This window comes from Lissotriton helveticus, chromosome 1_1 (genome assembly GCF_964261635.1).
Source record: "Lissotriton helveticus chromosome 1_1, aLisHel1.1, whole genome shotgun sequence".
Classification (NCBI taxonomy): Eukaryota; Metazoa; Chordata; class Amphibia; order Caudata; family Salamandridae; genus Lissotriton; species Lissotriton helveticus.
The window spans coordinates 709,464,390-709,481,108 of record NC_136057.1 but is presented as its reverse complement, the minus strand read 5'-3'; the positions used below and the strand labels follow the sequence as shown (position 1 = coordinate 709,481,108).

General features: G+C 48.2%; 1 protein-coding gene across 8 annotated transcripts in view; it reads right to left on the bottom strand.

The window, feature by feature from the left end:
• PPP1R12A (protein phosphatase 1 regulatory subunit 12A) overlaps window positions 1-16,719 on the bottom strand; it is a 1,571,083-nt gene that overhangs the window by 442,696 nt on the left and 1,111,668 nt on the right. For all 8 annotated transcript variants that reach the window (XR_013606928.1, XM_078674242.1, XM_078674241.1 and 5 more), the window contains one exon: window positions 8,329-8,512. Coding sequence is in view for 7 of the 8 variants with exons in the window: in XM_078674242.1 (XP_078530368.1) it covers window positions 8,329-8,512 (184 nt within the window). In the remaining variant the exon portion in view is untranslated. The remainder of the gene's footprint in view (window positions 1-8,328; window positions 8,513-16,719) is intronic.

Below are 16,719 nucleotides of genomic sequence, written 5' to 3'. Positions count from 1 at the left end.
GAGCAGGTTTGCAAGATTGTTGTACGCCCCTAGCAGATATTCCGCCAAACAAATAAATGTGATGGTGAAGAGCACAGTTCCATATGTCCTGAGAGAGGTGTGATAATTGGGAAGACCTTGTCCCACGATGCTTTGTAGAAAATACATGGCTGTTATATTTTCTGTTCGGACTAGGAAAATCATGTGAGCTAGATGGGGGAAGGAACGCTTTCAGTGCGAGGAATACTGCCTGGAGTTCCAAGTCGCTGATGTGTAGTGATTGATGTTTAGCATCCCACAGACCTTGTAATGTGTGGTTTTTGAGATGTGCACCCCAACCCGTCACTGAAGCTACTGTAGTTAGTGATTTGAGGAAAAGGGTCCTGAAAAGGCTGCCTCTTCGACAAATTGTTGGGGTTCCACCAATGCAGAGAACGGTGAGATTGGCGGTCTATCAACACTAGATCTTGGAGGGGACCCGGTTACTGAGACCACTGATGAGAAAGATATTGCTGTTGTGGGCAGTAATGGGCGTTTGTTTAGTCTTGAGTTGGGAACAATGGCAATGCAAGATGCCATCCTACCTAACAGACACAACAGTACAAACAGCGAATGTGCTGTTTGTAATTGGGGTAGAAGCGCCTGAAAAATCTGCATCCGCGCAAGATTGGGGTAAGCTAGTCCTAATTGTGTGTTGAGGATTGCTCCTAAGTATGGTTGAAGAGGTTGAAGGTGAGCCTTGGGGACACTGATTGTGAACCCCAATTTGTGTAGCAGGTTTATTGTTATCTGTATGTGTTGCTGCCACAACAGATGGGTGCTGGCTTTGATTAGCAAAAGTATGGAAGAACATGAATGTTTTGTGGACGCAGGTGTGCTGCTGATTCTACTACTACTACTAGGTACTTTGTAAAAATCCTTGGTGCGGTAGTAACACCGAAGGGGAGAACCTTGAATTGGCAGTGTTTTCCTGCTATTACAAACCTGAGGTATTTGCGATGAGCAGGATAAATGGGCATATGAAAGTAGGCATACAAATTGTCCTTAAAGTCACGCATTTGCAAAAGTGGAATGGCATCTTATACAGTGACCATGTGAAAATGTTCTGATAGGATGTAGTAGTTGAGAGGTCTGAGATCTAGAATTGGTCTCAGTGATACGTTCTCCTTTGGTATAAGGAAGTATTAGGAATATCCCCCTGTGGCTTGTTGATTAAGGGGAGCTGGTTCTTTAGCCCTTTGAGGAGAAGGGCTTGGACGTCTTGTTACAGAAGAGTTAAAAGATCTTGTGATAGTCTTAGATTGTGAGGTGAGATACTGGGTGGTGCGGTAATGAGCTCTAAACCGTAGCCATGTTGAATAATGGCTAGTACTCATTGGTCCGTTCTGATGGTTTCCAAAACCGGGTGAAAAGATTGTAGTTTTCCCCCTGACAGGTGTTAAGTGATCAGGGGGGAAGGATAAGGCAGTCACGGTTTGAGGACGGAGACTGCACCACGCGTTGAAGCACCCAAACCTCTTCCTCTATTGTCATTGCATCTAAAGGAGCTTTTCTAAAATCCTTTTGTGAAAAACAATTGCACCTGCTTTTGCTGGGAAGTCGAGGCATCTGCAGCAAATTACTTGTATCCGCCTTTGTAGCCTGGGTAGCATAAGATACTGCGAGGTGTAGGCGTTTGGAGTACTTCCATTGCTTTTGCAGGGTCAGTGACCTTTTTCTTTTTGTCTAAAGTGCAGTCCACTTGAGGGCCAAATAAATGCTCCTTACCAAAAAAGCATGTTCAAAACTGCCAGGGTGTTTGAGTCTAGGACTACAATAATTTATGCAATGGACAAGGAAGCTTTCAATACCTTTTGTTTTCCAAAAGTATGTTTTTGTTGTTGTTCCAAACACAGACATTGTCACCAAGATATTCACTAAAAATGTTATGCACTTTTTACCTAATTGCACCCTAACACCGTTTCGAGGCAGGATTCTTTCTTCACGATTCAGAAATAATCTTATCCAGACAGAGTGTAGCATTTTAATGATGGAACTGGTGAGCACATGCTCGTTCAATACATAGGCTGCCTTGGGCGAAAGGTCACAGTAGTGCACAGGCATAGTAGTTGGGTTATCACCAGTGAAAGCAGCCCTGTGCCAAGCGCTGCAACTCAACAGAATTACCTTTTAAAGAACAAGTTACTTACCTTCGGTAACAATATATCTGTAAGAAAGATCAGTAGTGATAGATTCCTTACCTTAGAATTACCCCCAGGTGTCAGACTGGATCCGGAAAGTTTTCATCAGCAGTACCCCTCCGCATCGGAAGGTGGTGTCGTGCGGCTCCGCGTCCGTCATTAGCGTTGTAGTCGCCGAGATGACGTTGCGGCAGCTACTTAGACGCCGCCTTTGCGCGCTGACGTCTGTTCTGTACACGACTTTCCACTCCAGGAATGCAGAGCCATGCAAGATACTTATCACTGGTGCCTTGAAACTAGGGCCCTGAAAGGGATGAACTTAGCCTAGAAATCAATTTGCAGAACGGGGAGGATGGGTGGGGCGGTAAGGAAACTATCACTACTAATGTTTCTTACAGATAGATCGTTACCTTAGGTAAGTAACTTGTTAATCTGTAAGAAACACCTCGTGATATGATTCCTTACCTTAGAATAGATAGCCCAGCAATACCAACCCCGGTTGTGGGTCTGCGAACAAAGATCACACCAGGAAGTCCCGGAGAACAGAACGGGCAAATAAACCGTGTCTCAGGACTTGGCTGTCCAGGCAATAGTGCTTAGTAAAAGTGTGTAGCAAGGCCCACGTATCTGCCTAACAGATGTCTTGCAGGGGGACACCACGTCTGGATGTTGTAGTGGCTGCCGTTGCCCTGGTGGAATGGGCATGCAGCTCCTTCTTAGCCAGAGAATAACAGGCTTTAATACACAAGATGACTCATCTGAAAATAGTCCGCTTGTGTATGGCCCGACCTTTCTTTGCGCCAACGTAGCCAACAAAGAACTGGTCATCCACCCGAAACTGTTGTGTGCAGTTCAAGTAACATGAGAACGCACGTTTTGGGTCCAGACGGTGGAGCCTCTCTTCCTCTCTAGAAGGAGGCGGAAAAAAGGTGGACGAAGTGAAGGTTTGCCCGATGAGAAAAGCAGTGACAACTTTTTCCAAAAAGGGTGGACGGGTTCTGAGCACAACCTTGTCCAGATGGACAGATAGAAAAGGAGGTTTACAAGAAAGAGCCTGGAGCTCACTCACTCTCCTAGCGGAGGTCATGGCAACCAGGAAAGCAGTCTTTAGAGTCAAGAGACGCAGAGGGCCACTGAGCAGAGGCTCAAAGGGAGCGCACATTAAATATGTGAGAACCAGATTCAAGTCCCATTGTGGCATCACAAAAGGAATAGGAGGGAAAAGGTGAGTAATGCCGTTGAGGAATCTATTCATAACAGGTGCCTTGAAGAGAGAGGGCTGATCAGGGACCCTGAGAAAGGCCAAAATAGCAGAAAGGTAGCCCTTGATAGCGCCCAGAGTAGAGCCCTTCTGGGCAAAAAAACTTCAGAAAGGGGGGCAGGGAGGGAATCCACAGCCTTTACTGTGCACCATGCCACAAATATGTTCAAGCTGCAGGCGTATACAAACTTAGTGGAGGGCCACCTGGCTGCCAGAATAACATTACAAACTTCAGGAGGCAAGTTAAAAGGAATCAACTGCCACTGCTCAATCTCCCTGCAAGGAGGGGGAGATTGGACAGATTTGGGTGGAGGACCGTCTCCTGCTGCTGCGACAGAAGATCCTCCTGAAGAGGCAGTCGGATCGGGGGATCAATGGTCATATTTAGTAGCACAGGATACCATACTCTTCGAGCCCAGTCCGTAGCCACAAGAATGGCTTGGGCCCGGTCGCACCCGATCTTCTTCAGCACTCTGGGTAGAAGTGGTATAGGCGGAAAGGCGTACAACAGACCGCAACTCCACTCGCGACTGAAAGCGTCGCTGAGTGAGTGCCACCTTCCAACGCACAGAACTGCTCACATAGCGCGTTCTTTCTGGTGGCGAATAGATCTAACCAAGGCTCTGCCCACTGTTGAAAGAGACCTTACGCCACGTCAGACTGAAGACGCCATTCGTGATCCATCATGCACCTGCGGCTGAGTTCGTCCGCCCTGGTGTTCAGTGGAAATGCCCTGATGTTGCAGCCATGCTCAGAGGTGCAGAGCCTCCTGACATAGGGTCCACTACCCCACCCCAACCTTTTTGTCGCAGTACAACATGGCAGTGGACACCTGCACTACTCTTCCGCAGACAGAGGGAAGGTATGGCTTCAGTGCAAGTCAGATCGCCCAAAGCTCCAGAAGGTTGATATGGAGCTGGGACTCCATCGGAGACCAGAGGCCTCTGATCTCCGCCTCTCCCATGTGGCAGCCCCATCCCAGGAGGGACTCATCCGTCACCACTGTGTGCTCCGGTAGGGGAAGGGAGAGGCATCTGCCATTGACCCAATGCCGGTTTGTGAGCCACCACTTTAACTGTCTTGCAGTGTCCTCCGAGATCTGGACGGACTCTGACAGGTTCCCCTGGTGCTGCGCCCACTGGAACTTGAAGTCCCACTGCAGAGCCCGCATATACTATCTGGCATGATCGACCAGCAGGAGGCCATGAGGCCCAGCAGCCTTAGGGTTAGCCTGGCCGAAACTCAGGATAGAGGCCGAAAGATCGGAATCAGAACCTGAATATCCTGCACTCGCCGTTCGGCAGCATAGACCCGAAAGAGCGTTGTATCCAGAACCGCTCCGATGAAGAGGAGCTTCTGAGAGGGAATAAGGTGCGACTTCGGGACACAGATGGAGAACCCCAGAAAATGCAGGAGGTGGGAGACGACTGCCTGGGGCGATTCCGCCTTCAACAGCCAGTCGTCGAGATAGTGGAAGACTGGAACCCCTGATCTGCACAGATGAGCTGCGAGCACTGCCATCACTTTCGTGAACACCTGTGGGGTGCTTGTAAGGCCAAAGGGGAGCACGGTAAACTAAAACTAAAAGTGCTGTTGGCCTACCGTCAACTGCAGGTAACGCCGGTGGGCCGACAGGATAGGAATATGGAAATATGCGTCCTGCAGATCCAACACTAACATCCAGTCTCCAGGGTCGAGGGCAGACAAGACCTGAGCCAGAGTTAACAGCTTGAACTTCCCCTTCCGGAGGAAGCGATTGACCTTCTGGAGGTATAAGCTAGGAGGCAGGCCCTTGTCCTTTGTGGAAACCAGAAAATAGTGGAATAACAACCACAACCTACGTCTGGTGCAGAACGCGCTTGATGGCCCCCTTGGCCACGAGAGCCACAACTTCCTGTTGAAGTGCCAAGTGATCACCCGACATGCGGTGGTACTGGGGTAGCATGGCTGGAGGAGTAGTCTCGAAGGGGAGGGAGTAGCCCTTCCGGACAATTTGTAAAACCCACCTGTCCGTAGTGATGGTGCGCCAGTGGGGGAGGTGATGGCGGATCCTGGCACCCACTGGCGTTTGATGGGCCTGAAAAACCGGACTAAGAAGGTTTGGAGGCAGTGGTAGCCGGAGTGGAGGTGGACTGAACCGCCCGCTGGCCCCCTGACCAGCCTTTGCGGGTCCCACGTCCACACTGAGACTGCTGCTGCGGCCCTGGAGCGAACGTGTTAATGCGCCCCTACCGTGGCCACCTAATAAGCGAAAAGCAGAAGGTGGAGGAGGGGGAGAGGCCGAAAGGCCCAAGGCTTTGGCCGAGACCCGTGAGTCCTTAAAACGCTCCAACACACTTGCTGACTTGCTGCGAAAAAGGTGAATGCCATCAAAAGGCATGTTCATCAGGGTGTTCTGGACATCCCCGAGAGGCCAGTAGTCCCCAGCCAGGCGTGGCGGTGGAGCGCCACTGTCGTGTTAATCGTCCTGCCCAGCGAGTCGGCGGTGTCAAGGCCACATCGTATTGCGAACTTTGCCGCATCTCTCCCTTCCGTAATAGCCTTAGAGAGCACTGTCCGGGCCTCCTCTGGAGACTGAGGCAGCACCTTCGCCACTGTATCCCAAACAGAGTGAGAATAACGGCCCAAGAGGCATGCAGTGTTCACAGACTGCAGCCCTGCACTGGCGGAAAAAAACATCTTTTTAAACTGTTCTAGTCTCTTCGATTCCCTATCTGGAGGTGCGGTAGGGACGGCGCTTTGGGACGTAGAGACTTGGACAACCAAGCTCTCAGGGGTGGGGTGTTGGGAGAGGAAGAGGGGGTTGCCCGGGGCCGGGCTATGGCGTCGGGCCATGTTCCTATTCACAGGAGCCCCTGTGTTGGGCCTGGACCAGGTGCCCAAAAGAACGTCTGAAAGTGCATCATTAAAAGGCAGCAGTGGCTCCACAGAGGTAACCATCGGCTGAAGCACTTCTGTCAGGAGGTTAGTCCTGACGGCCACTGTAGGAAGTTCGAGGTGGAGAGCCTCGGCCGCTCTACACAACACCACTCATTGACTCGCAGTCCTCTGTAGCTATGAGAGGGTCCTCACACCCCTCCCAGACCTCCCCTTCCTTCGAAGGCTGTGTGACAGACCAAAAATACAGAGGCTGGACATAGGGGTAGAAAGGCCCCATAGGTGTCGGAATAGGTATCGAGTGATGCCGTTCCGGCGCCGTGTCTACATCAGGGCTGAAACCAGAGGCGGCGTTGTCCAGGGGCACGGGCGACGTCAGGAGTGGTGCCGGTGGGGTCGACGTCGGTGGAGGTGTCTCTAGGTCAACCGGCATCGACCGGGATCCAGGCCGACAGCGATGCCAGAACCAAAGCCGCCGACAGTGAAGGACCTCCAGTTGGGCCTGCGGGACCCGAAGGCTCGCTAGCAGGACCCAACGGCCCAAAGAGGCGGGCAATGGCTGACAGAAAGTCCTGCAGCTGGGCCGGAGTCGCCGACGGACCTGGGAAGGGCGGGTAGGCCGACGGCGACACAGTAGGCTCAACCGGAACCGCGGGGGAGGCACCACCTGCACCCTCAGGGCACGGGCAAGTCGGTGAGGGATGCCGCTTCTTCGACTTCTTGTGATGCTTCGCCTTACCTGACCCCCAGTGAGAAGACTTTGATCACGAAGAACTATGGTGATGGCTCTGCGACTGGTCCATCAACCTCCCACGGGACTTGGAGCGGCACGGAGCCGACTGCCGGACTTCAACCAACTTTTGTGACCACTTCCGCAAAGTCTACAGCACTATGGCCAGCCGTCTGGGCAGGACTTTGGGTCGTGGTTGCGCACCAGGCAGGAGAGATACACGTGGTGCGGGTCTGTCACTGACATCATTCGATGACAGTCCCCACAAGACTTGAAACCGGGCATCCCTAAGGCACCAGGAGTCAATCCACTCGAAAAGAAGAGACAAAACGGCCTCGAAAAACTCAGTTAAAAAAGTTACTAGGGGTACCGCTCTCTCCGGATCTGCGCTTGCTGGCGCGGAGAAAGAAAGAACGGACGTTGGCGCACGAAGGCGGCATCTAAGTGGCTGCCGCGATGTCATCCCGGCGACCACGACTGATGCAGAGCAGCACAACGCCACCTACCGACGTGCAGGGGTACTGCTGACGAAAACTTTCCGGATCCAGTCTGACACCTGGAGGTAATTCTAAGGAAAGGAATCTATCACTATGTGTTTCTTTCAGATCAAAGTGTTTTACACCACCCCACCCGACCATACACTCATCACACCTGACCTTGACATTCGCTGCAGAGCAAACTTTTTAAGACTTATTTCAGTCTTTTGTGTTGTGCAATTATAGCACTGTATTGTTAGGTCTCACTACAGACAACTTTAGCTATCAGCGATACCTTAAGTCATGAATACCATAAAAAAAATACAACATAGATTTTACATTAAACTGCCTCCTTGTTTCTCTGGATGAACCCACTCACGAATTCCTTTGTTGATTGGCCAATGTCAGGAGAGCTGATTTGCTTTCAATAAATATGGGGACAATCTTAAATTAATTTGATTTCTAACTATACAGTTTTTGCTTTCCCTAGTTCTAATCACAGGAGTAACAAAGTGATTAGTTCATCCATCTTAGAAATGTCGAAAGTATTGTGTGTGAAAGATAAGCAACATGTTAAATAACTTTGTTGTAGAGAGAAGGAAATAAAGGTTAGAAATAACCGGTGCAGAAACATTTCACAACAGGAAGAGTATACCTTCCTTAAGGGTTAAAAAGACTGACTTATAATTTTCAGTCTGCAGGTGTCAAATGAAACCCAGATGATGTATATTGCAAGAATAACACAGTTATCAATGGTTCACGAGCAATGAGGGACAGTTAGGTGGTAAAATAAACTAGATATGCTGGGGATTTTTTTTTTTTTACCTTTTTCATTTTCTTTTCCAGTGTTTCTGGAGTAAGGAGAGTAAGTAGACGTAATGCCTAGAAGGCTGTTTGGTCGATGTAACTGATTTGAAGAGATAGCACTACTGCTGGAAGTCGAAAGTGAGGAGGACGACGATGGAGTAGCTGAAACGGATGTTGATACTGGTCTGTACCTCTGATAAGCCTGGAAAAATAAAGGAAATTGACCTTCAAATGTTTTCCATAAATCGAAAAAAGACATCAAGCCAAATGATTGGAGAAACCTTAAAAGGATTAACTGAATTAATCTCCAGTTTAAAATATACACATATACATACATACACACACTATATTGTGCTAGCAATTGTATACCAATCTGAAGGGCCAACACACTATCATTTCAGATATTTCTCGTTTTTTTCATTATGATTTCACACAGAATCAAAAAAACGTACTTATCAATAATTATGGTTTACAGCTTTAAGATCTTCTAGAGTCACAACCTGCGCATAATTCTGCCACCTAGTGGTGGGACAGAAGAGTTTTAGTAAAAATCTTTTTGCTATCTCTGGTGGGTGCAAACATAGGTGGTGTCTGAACAGGATGTCAACCATATGCTCATAAAGCCTCAATTTGTGACCACTACTTTCATTTTTTTGTGTCTGTACTTAAATGCTCCATGTCAGCGCACCAGGGTGGCGCGTATGAAGGTACCGCAACACCACTTCAGACGTGGATGGAGTCGAAGAAGAGCAGACTGATGCCACCTAGCCGAACGCAGAGGTACTGCTTAAAATTTTCTGGATCCAATCTGATGCCTGGGGAATATTCTAATGTGAGGAATGGGCATTATGCACTGCTTTTCCTTTCGGCCACACAGCCAACAAACAGACGATAATCCAACCGAAGATTGGAGGACAGAAAGTAAGAAGTATGATAAACTGGTTAAAGTGGAAGGGATTAACCACCTATGGTAGGAAACAGTGGCGTACCTGAGTGGCAGCTGGTGACATTTGAAAGTTGTGAAGTGTAAAAATTTTGGATGATTGCCCTGTGGCGAGCGAGGTTGACTGGCATAACGGGGGGGGGGGGGGACAGAGGGGGGGAGACGAGGCAGGGGGGGGGAGACAGGGGGGAGACGGGGGGGGGAGGAACAGGAGGGGGGTTTGGGGGGACAGGTTCTCTCCCGGGGAAAGTTTGGATTTTTTTTTTTAAACGGTGGGCAAATGGAGATTTTCAAGCAAATTTGAGGAAGCAAGTAGGTCAATAAAGCAGTTGCAGATAGGGCATCATTTGGGCGCAAAAGAATTTAGGCCTGTAACTCAACACAGGCTGATACTATTTTGCATATTATGGAGCCTATGGTTATCTTTTAATAAAATTATCTCTGTATTTTGAGTGTCCATAGTCCTACCATAACGCAGAATACAAAACCCATATAACTAAGTATTACAGAAACACACCACTACGCGATAACCATAACAAACTACAAATCCCAGATATGTTCAAACAGCTTTACAGAAGCATACAGTTGTGCTAGAGTATACTGTGACTCTACAGGGCAGACTAACACATCGAAAACCGTAACATAATGAGCCAAATTATGTGGTTTCAGACAAAGAAGATAGTTTAGTACAGATGTCGATGTCACAAACCCCGCAGTGTAGTAACGGTTGCTTACATATAGAGGCTTTGAAAAATATGGGGAAAGGCCACAACACATATCATCAGAACTAGCTAAACAAAACAAACATTTTTGGAAGATGCATGGCTGGCAATGCTGACATTAAATGTATATATACATATATGGCCGTGTCGAGCTGCCTTTCAGGACCAATAGATCCGATTTCCAATGTTACCGTCTGAGGAAAACTGAAAAAGGTTTATAGAAACAACTACCTATCGGTTGTTCTGCTGGGTATTTCTGTCAGTCTAGACCTGTGTTTATTGCTTTCGCACTTCAGTAACACCATTGGCACTTCAGGACAAGCCTGCTTTTGTGCAGATCAGCTGCTCTCCTATCCAAACACAACCTGCTAGTTTAGCTAGATCACACTTATCGTTCTCTCCCATAGTCCCAGGTACCTGTTCTGAGTCACAAGTAGCCTGAGACAATAACACGACCACAAGGGTCGTGCTGCGTGCAACTCCATACATACACAAAACAACACGAAAGATGAGATAAGCCACAAGCCAATCTGGAGCTACGTTATTTGTCAAGATGGGGTCTAAATGAGCGCTCGTTTATTGTGGAGTGGTGTGGCTCACTGGTTAGAGGCGGCAGACCCGTAAGCAGAGAACGGCCCGGGACCAGGGTTCAATTCCGGACGCGGCAGGGTGGTGGACCAGGGTCAAAACGGACTCGATAATTCTCGCCTCGGTGCCTACTCTAACCAGGGAACACACTCGGCAACTCTGGGCATTAAGCTTTCCTCATCTCTACAACGGCCCCCCACAGACGCCGGGGATGCCTGGTTTCACCTTGGAGATACCCAGAAAGGGACCATCTCACAGGGAAAACCAGGACGGGTTCCCCAGCGGTCTTCAGCGCCAGGATACTCCATGGAGTCGCAGTGCGCTTTACAAGTACACCCACCACACATCGTTTATGAACTTTATCAGTGACCTTTAAATGTGGTAATCAGCTTGTTTTGATGACCACAGTAAAACTTTCTCCAAAAACTTAATATAATAAAATTGTATGCTGTCCTTGTGTAAACAATGAAACATTTACCTTAGTTAAGTCCGGATAGCAATTTAACATGTGAACATCGGGTAGGAAAAACCATTTGAAATAAAATGTGTAAAAAATATAGGCTTGTAAATTACACTTGCCCATTTAAACTCTCCGGATTTCTCACCAGCTTCCTTTCCCCTCCTTCAAAAATCTGAGTCTGAAACGAGTCTTAATTGCATGCCAAATTACAGATGCCCCATTGGTTACCAGACCACCTATACATTGCGTGCATTGTTCACTGTGCTACCTTACTCTTGAGGTAATTTGCAATACCAGACAAAAGCGCACTAGAAGAGTTCTGCCCAGGGGTTTTTTTCAGCGTCCTCCTGCCTCATGTTTAGTTTGAGAGGAAAGAGTTGCACAATTCCCAAAAGGATAGTAGTTATTTAGCATAAAAATCTGAAATCACCCCCTTTCCATCCTGCTCCTAATGTTTTGTACTCCCTGAATAATGTTTAAAAAAATGAACAAAGCATGCTTTTAATCATCTTTACTCTAATTCAGACACGCCTCAAGCACATCAGTGCCCAGTAACATGGTCATCCTTGGCAGTGATTCAGAAACTCTTGGATCTAGTAGGGTTCAACTTGGCTTGGTTTCAGGAGTGCGTTAGAACATGATTCTGCATTTGGCCTCGTCAATGCAGTCCTTTGGCCACCTAGCGCACAGACCGGGCTGGCATGGGCATCCGCAGACATTTTTCCGGGGGGGGGGGGGGGGGGGGGGGCTAACCTGGCAAATGAAGGGGCATGGCTAATGTTAATCAGTAGGGGCGGGGCTACAATGCCAGACAATCCGGATCGGGTAATGCTCAGGCCAAGCTAAGAAAAAAAAAGTGGTGAATTCTGCATTTGAAACTGGACAACAATTAGAGCGCACACATGAACCCTAATATTACCCCCTTGGCCCCTTAAAACTTATGCATTCCCTAATACCTAAAATTAGCCCCCTGGCACCCCAAAACCCATACCCGCCCTGACCCTTAAAATTGTCCCCCTGGTACCCCAAAACCCATACCCGCCCTGAACACTAAAATGTCCCCCCCTTGCAACCCAAAACCCATACCCACCCTGAACCCTAACATTACCCCCCGGTACACCAAAACCCATAGCCACCCTGAACCCTAAAATTACCCCTGCCCCCCAAAACTCATACCCGCCCTGAACCCTAACGTTACCCCTGGCACCTCAAAACCCATATCCACCCTGAACCCTAACATTTCCCCTAGCACCCCAAAACCCATACCCGCCCTGAACTCTAAAATTACCCCTGCCACCCAAAAACCCATACCCACCCTAAACCCTAAAATTACCCCACTGGCATGCCAAAAGCTGAACGCTATGGGGCAGATTTACAAGCCCCTGTGCCACTTTTGCGTCACTTTTAACATGGGAAAAGTGACGCAAAAGTGGCCCAAGGGGCTTGTAAATCTGCTCCTACAAGCTTACACTACATTTGCATATTCGGAGGGGACTGTCCTCCTTGAGGTTTCCATGCATGTAAGTCTAAAACACTGTAACCTAGATATGCAGCCAGTAGGTAATGCTGGTGATGCTGTAGAATGCTTTAAAGTTACTGGAACTTACTTCAGAATTGCTGCCTGCTCTTCTGATACTATTCGGTGGAGTTGGGCTGATCAGCAGCACTGTCGTCCTGGCATCCAGCCCCTCCCGAAGGTCCCACTTTCTAGATAGGTGTGGGTCAAATGTCTCCTGGATTCTCCTTGCCTGGGCCTCCTCTGCTTCTTCGTCTGTGCCCTTGGATGCAAAAAGAGACAGATCCATGGCCCTGTTCACCATTTATCTGGTGGGCAGCACCATGGATGTGTATTCCATACAAGTGCACAGACAGCAGGGTGGAAGTGATGGCAGTGCAGGTGACGCTTTTCCTCTATAAAGTCATTCCTGCTGGCGTCATAGCCCAGGGTTTGCTGTCTGTGCACTTGTATGGATACACATCTATACAAGTGCACAGACAGCAAACCCTGGGCTATGATGCCAGCAGAAATTCCTATACAAAAGAAAAGCGTCACCTGCACTGGCCATCCCTTTCCCCCTGCTGTGCACATCTTCCCACTCCCACCCCATGACCAGGCAGCTAGAAGTGGTGATTTGTCATTCTGAGGGGTGTGAATGTTATAAGAATGTGTGTGCCCGGCTGAGACAGCTTCCCGGCACAACACACACACACAGCCGCACCAGAGTACTTCACACAGGTCTTTAAAAGACCATTTACTTGGTAATGAGACTTTGTTGTGTTTTCACCCCTACTTAGAGCCCCTGCATCTCCACTCTACACATGGCTTTGGCTGGATGAATTAGCCCCCCCCTCACGAAATTTGAGGGAAACGAGTTGACGTGAGGTTTAAAAGAGGGGTGAACAAGGGATTGAAGACACTGAGTGGTGACCGTGATGGGGCAGACATTTAATGCAGTTTCCTTTACAAATGGGTTTATTGTACAAATCTAATTTGACAGACTCGCAGACAGCAAATGCTGCTGCCTTTCCATGGCGTCTGAAAGTTTTTTCCAGGAAGTTGGGTCGAAGAGCTGATCGGGTTTTTTTCTTCCTTTATGTGGTGGTGATGAGTGGGTTGCAGGGCGCCTGCACTTGTCGCCTCTGTCATTGGTAGACCCGTGCTTCCATCTGAATGCCAAGGATCACCGCCCCCCAACCACCGGTACCTGGAGGGGTCGCCGTGATGTCTAGGGTGACCAACTGGCATGGGTGCAAATTCAGGAGAGTGAGTGTAAAAATTCAGGACAAAGGGTCAAAATTTAGGACAAAAGGTAAGGTTTAAAGACACATCAGAGAAGGTTGCACAATAGTATATAAGTAAGTAAATAGACAACCACTAAAGTGCAAGTGAAAATAAGTTTATATTAGGTTGAGACAATTGTGCACTTCATGGTTTGTCAGTATACGTGCAGCTTAAGGAAATGTGCAGGTCTTTTTATGGTGACAAAACCGCCCCCACCTTTCCAGCTCCAGGAGAAAACGCCTGATGCCCGTTACGGCCAGTCTGGCCTTGATACCACCCACCAATGGCGACCCTCATCTTCACATAGACCCTCTCTCAAGTGTATTTAAATTCTTCTATAGTGCTACTCATCCCAAATATGTTGGGCAGAGTTTTGGAGTGCGTTACAACACACACATATTATATAGAGAAAATCACTCATATAAATGGGAAAGTCAATATATAGGAAATGGTGCTTAAGATAATGGGGCTTACAATGTGTAATCATACTTTCATCCATCATTCAGTCTTTCACGAATCATTCTGTCCTTCCATCTGTGTGCCGATCCATGTTCATATTCATCCATTTACAAACCTATCCATCACGTTTCCTTCCATCCATATGTACACTCATCCATCCACTCTGCCACACATCCATCCATTAACTCATCCATCCAGCCATTCACCCGTACAGTCATCCATTTACCCATCCCCCTTCCTCTTTCAATTCCCTTTTCACTTAGCCATCCTTCCTTTCACCCACCCATCCATCCATCTACTCATCCACTCATGAATCCATCCATTGAACCTATCATTCATCCATCCTTTCACTCATCCATCCACCCTTTCACTCCTTCACTCATCTATCCATCCTTTTGTCCATCTACCATCCATTCACCCTTTCACTTATCAATTCATCAATCCACCCTTTCACTTATCAATTCATCAATCCATCCATCATTTTACTCATCCATCCACCCATTCACTCGCCCGTCATCCACCCTTTCACTCATCCATCCATCCAGCATTTCACTCATCTATCCAGCCATCCACCCATCCCTTCACTTACTTACTCACCTTTTCACATTAATTATGAGACCCATCAAGAACTCCACCCTCGCTGTAGTTCCTAAAGCAAGGGGTGGGGTGGAGAAGGGTTCACTATGCCCCTGCACATAAGCAATCTGAAAAAGTGGAAGGCATGAGTCCTGCATGATGCGCAGGGCCTTGACGTGGGGCGACTGTGACATGGTGTTGTTTCCAGAGCTTTAAGTGGAATGAGAAAACTAGGGGGTCTCTTCAAAAGGGTGTTTGATGTAACAAAATGCGTGCCTTAAAACATATAAGCTGCGCGCGCTCTATGGCGAGAAGGCTGTCTGCTATTGTTCAGATTACTGTTTCCTCTGCTTCGAACAACTACGTTTTGTTTAAAATAGAAAATACCATAGACCTATGGATTATCCGGAATAAGACTTTGGCTACTCTATGCATACCTTGCTACCACGCCGCCGGACCTCCGGGGTGTCTGCTGAATGGCTGTGTCTACTCTGGAATTGTTGCTTGGTAACTGTACATACCGCAGCCGGCCCTCGGGGTTGTAGGCTCTATGCTGTGTCAATTCATGATTGTGTTATAAAGGTCTTGGAAAAAAAACCACAAAAAAAACACATAAGCTAAAATTCTGTGCTTAATATAATGTGCCGCCCGACTGGTATTTTTGTTGCTTCTGTCATTGCATCCAGATATATAATACAAGTAACGTTACACCTACAACAAGCCAGAACTATTGGCTTTGTCAATGGTTGTTAGTTGAATAAAATAAAAAAGCAGCAACCATGGTTGCTATACTAAAACTATAATCATTTCCTTTCAACTTCTTTCACCGCCTTCCTTTGCTGACTGGATTCTCACCTAGCAGCAGCATGGGCGTTTTTGCACTTCCATGTGACAGAATGCCCTGCCCTGGACCTAGACTGGAGGAGGCCACCATATGCTGTACCAGCCCAGACTGACCCATTGTCATTCTGTCTGTGGCAATCAGCCCCACACAGAATGACAATGGGCGGGGTGGGGCTGCTCTTGTGCTCAGAGGAGAGCGAGGCGCCCCATCAGGGAGCTAAGGCCTTTTGCAAGGGAACAGCTCTGTTCCCTGCAATGCCTAAAAGCCCCGGCGTCAGGCCTCACTCCTGGATGCATTTGTACAGATGGGCTTGCGCAGGGGGGGGGGAGGGGGGGGGGGGGGCAAGGAGAGGTGCTCCAGGGGGGGGCAAGCGCCCCTCCTTGCCCCCCCCTGTGGACGCCCATGCGGGCCGGTGTTTTTATAATCCCCATCGTCACTCGGCCTTCCGACCCCATCCACCTCGTGCTCAATGTGCTTCCCTGCACATAGGGGGGAAGTGCCGTTACAGCTCGCCCATTCCAGTTCATGAATGGAGTGGCTGCACTGCTCTGGCACAGTTGTCAGCTCCTCTTCTCAAATTACCAGATTTTTTATGGCCTCTAGCGCTTTGGTTCACTCACTGACACCAGCAGTTCGAGCGCTAAAGACTCAGCAATCATTACGTTGTGCTTCACTACAGTATGTCACGCACGCTCTTCCTCATCCTCCTCTCTTTTCCCCTTCCCTCTTGCTCAGTCTCTACCACTTTTTATGTCTCTTTCTTGCCCCTCCCTCTTTCTTCTCCCACTCTGTTGCTATCATTCTCTTCCGCTGGCTATAATTTCTCTTTAAACCTCTTTCTTTTTCTGCTCTCCCTCTTGGACTATCTCTTTAGTTTTAATTCCTCTCCATTAACTCTCTCTTTCTCGCTCTTTATCTCACTCTTTCTCACACTCTCCCTTCATACATCCCTCTTGCTTAGGTTGGCCAACTGGCATGGGTGCAAATTCAGGATAGCGAGTGTAAAAATTCAGGACAAAAATTCAGGACAGGAGG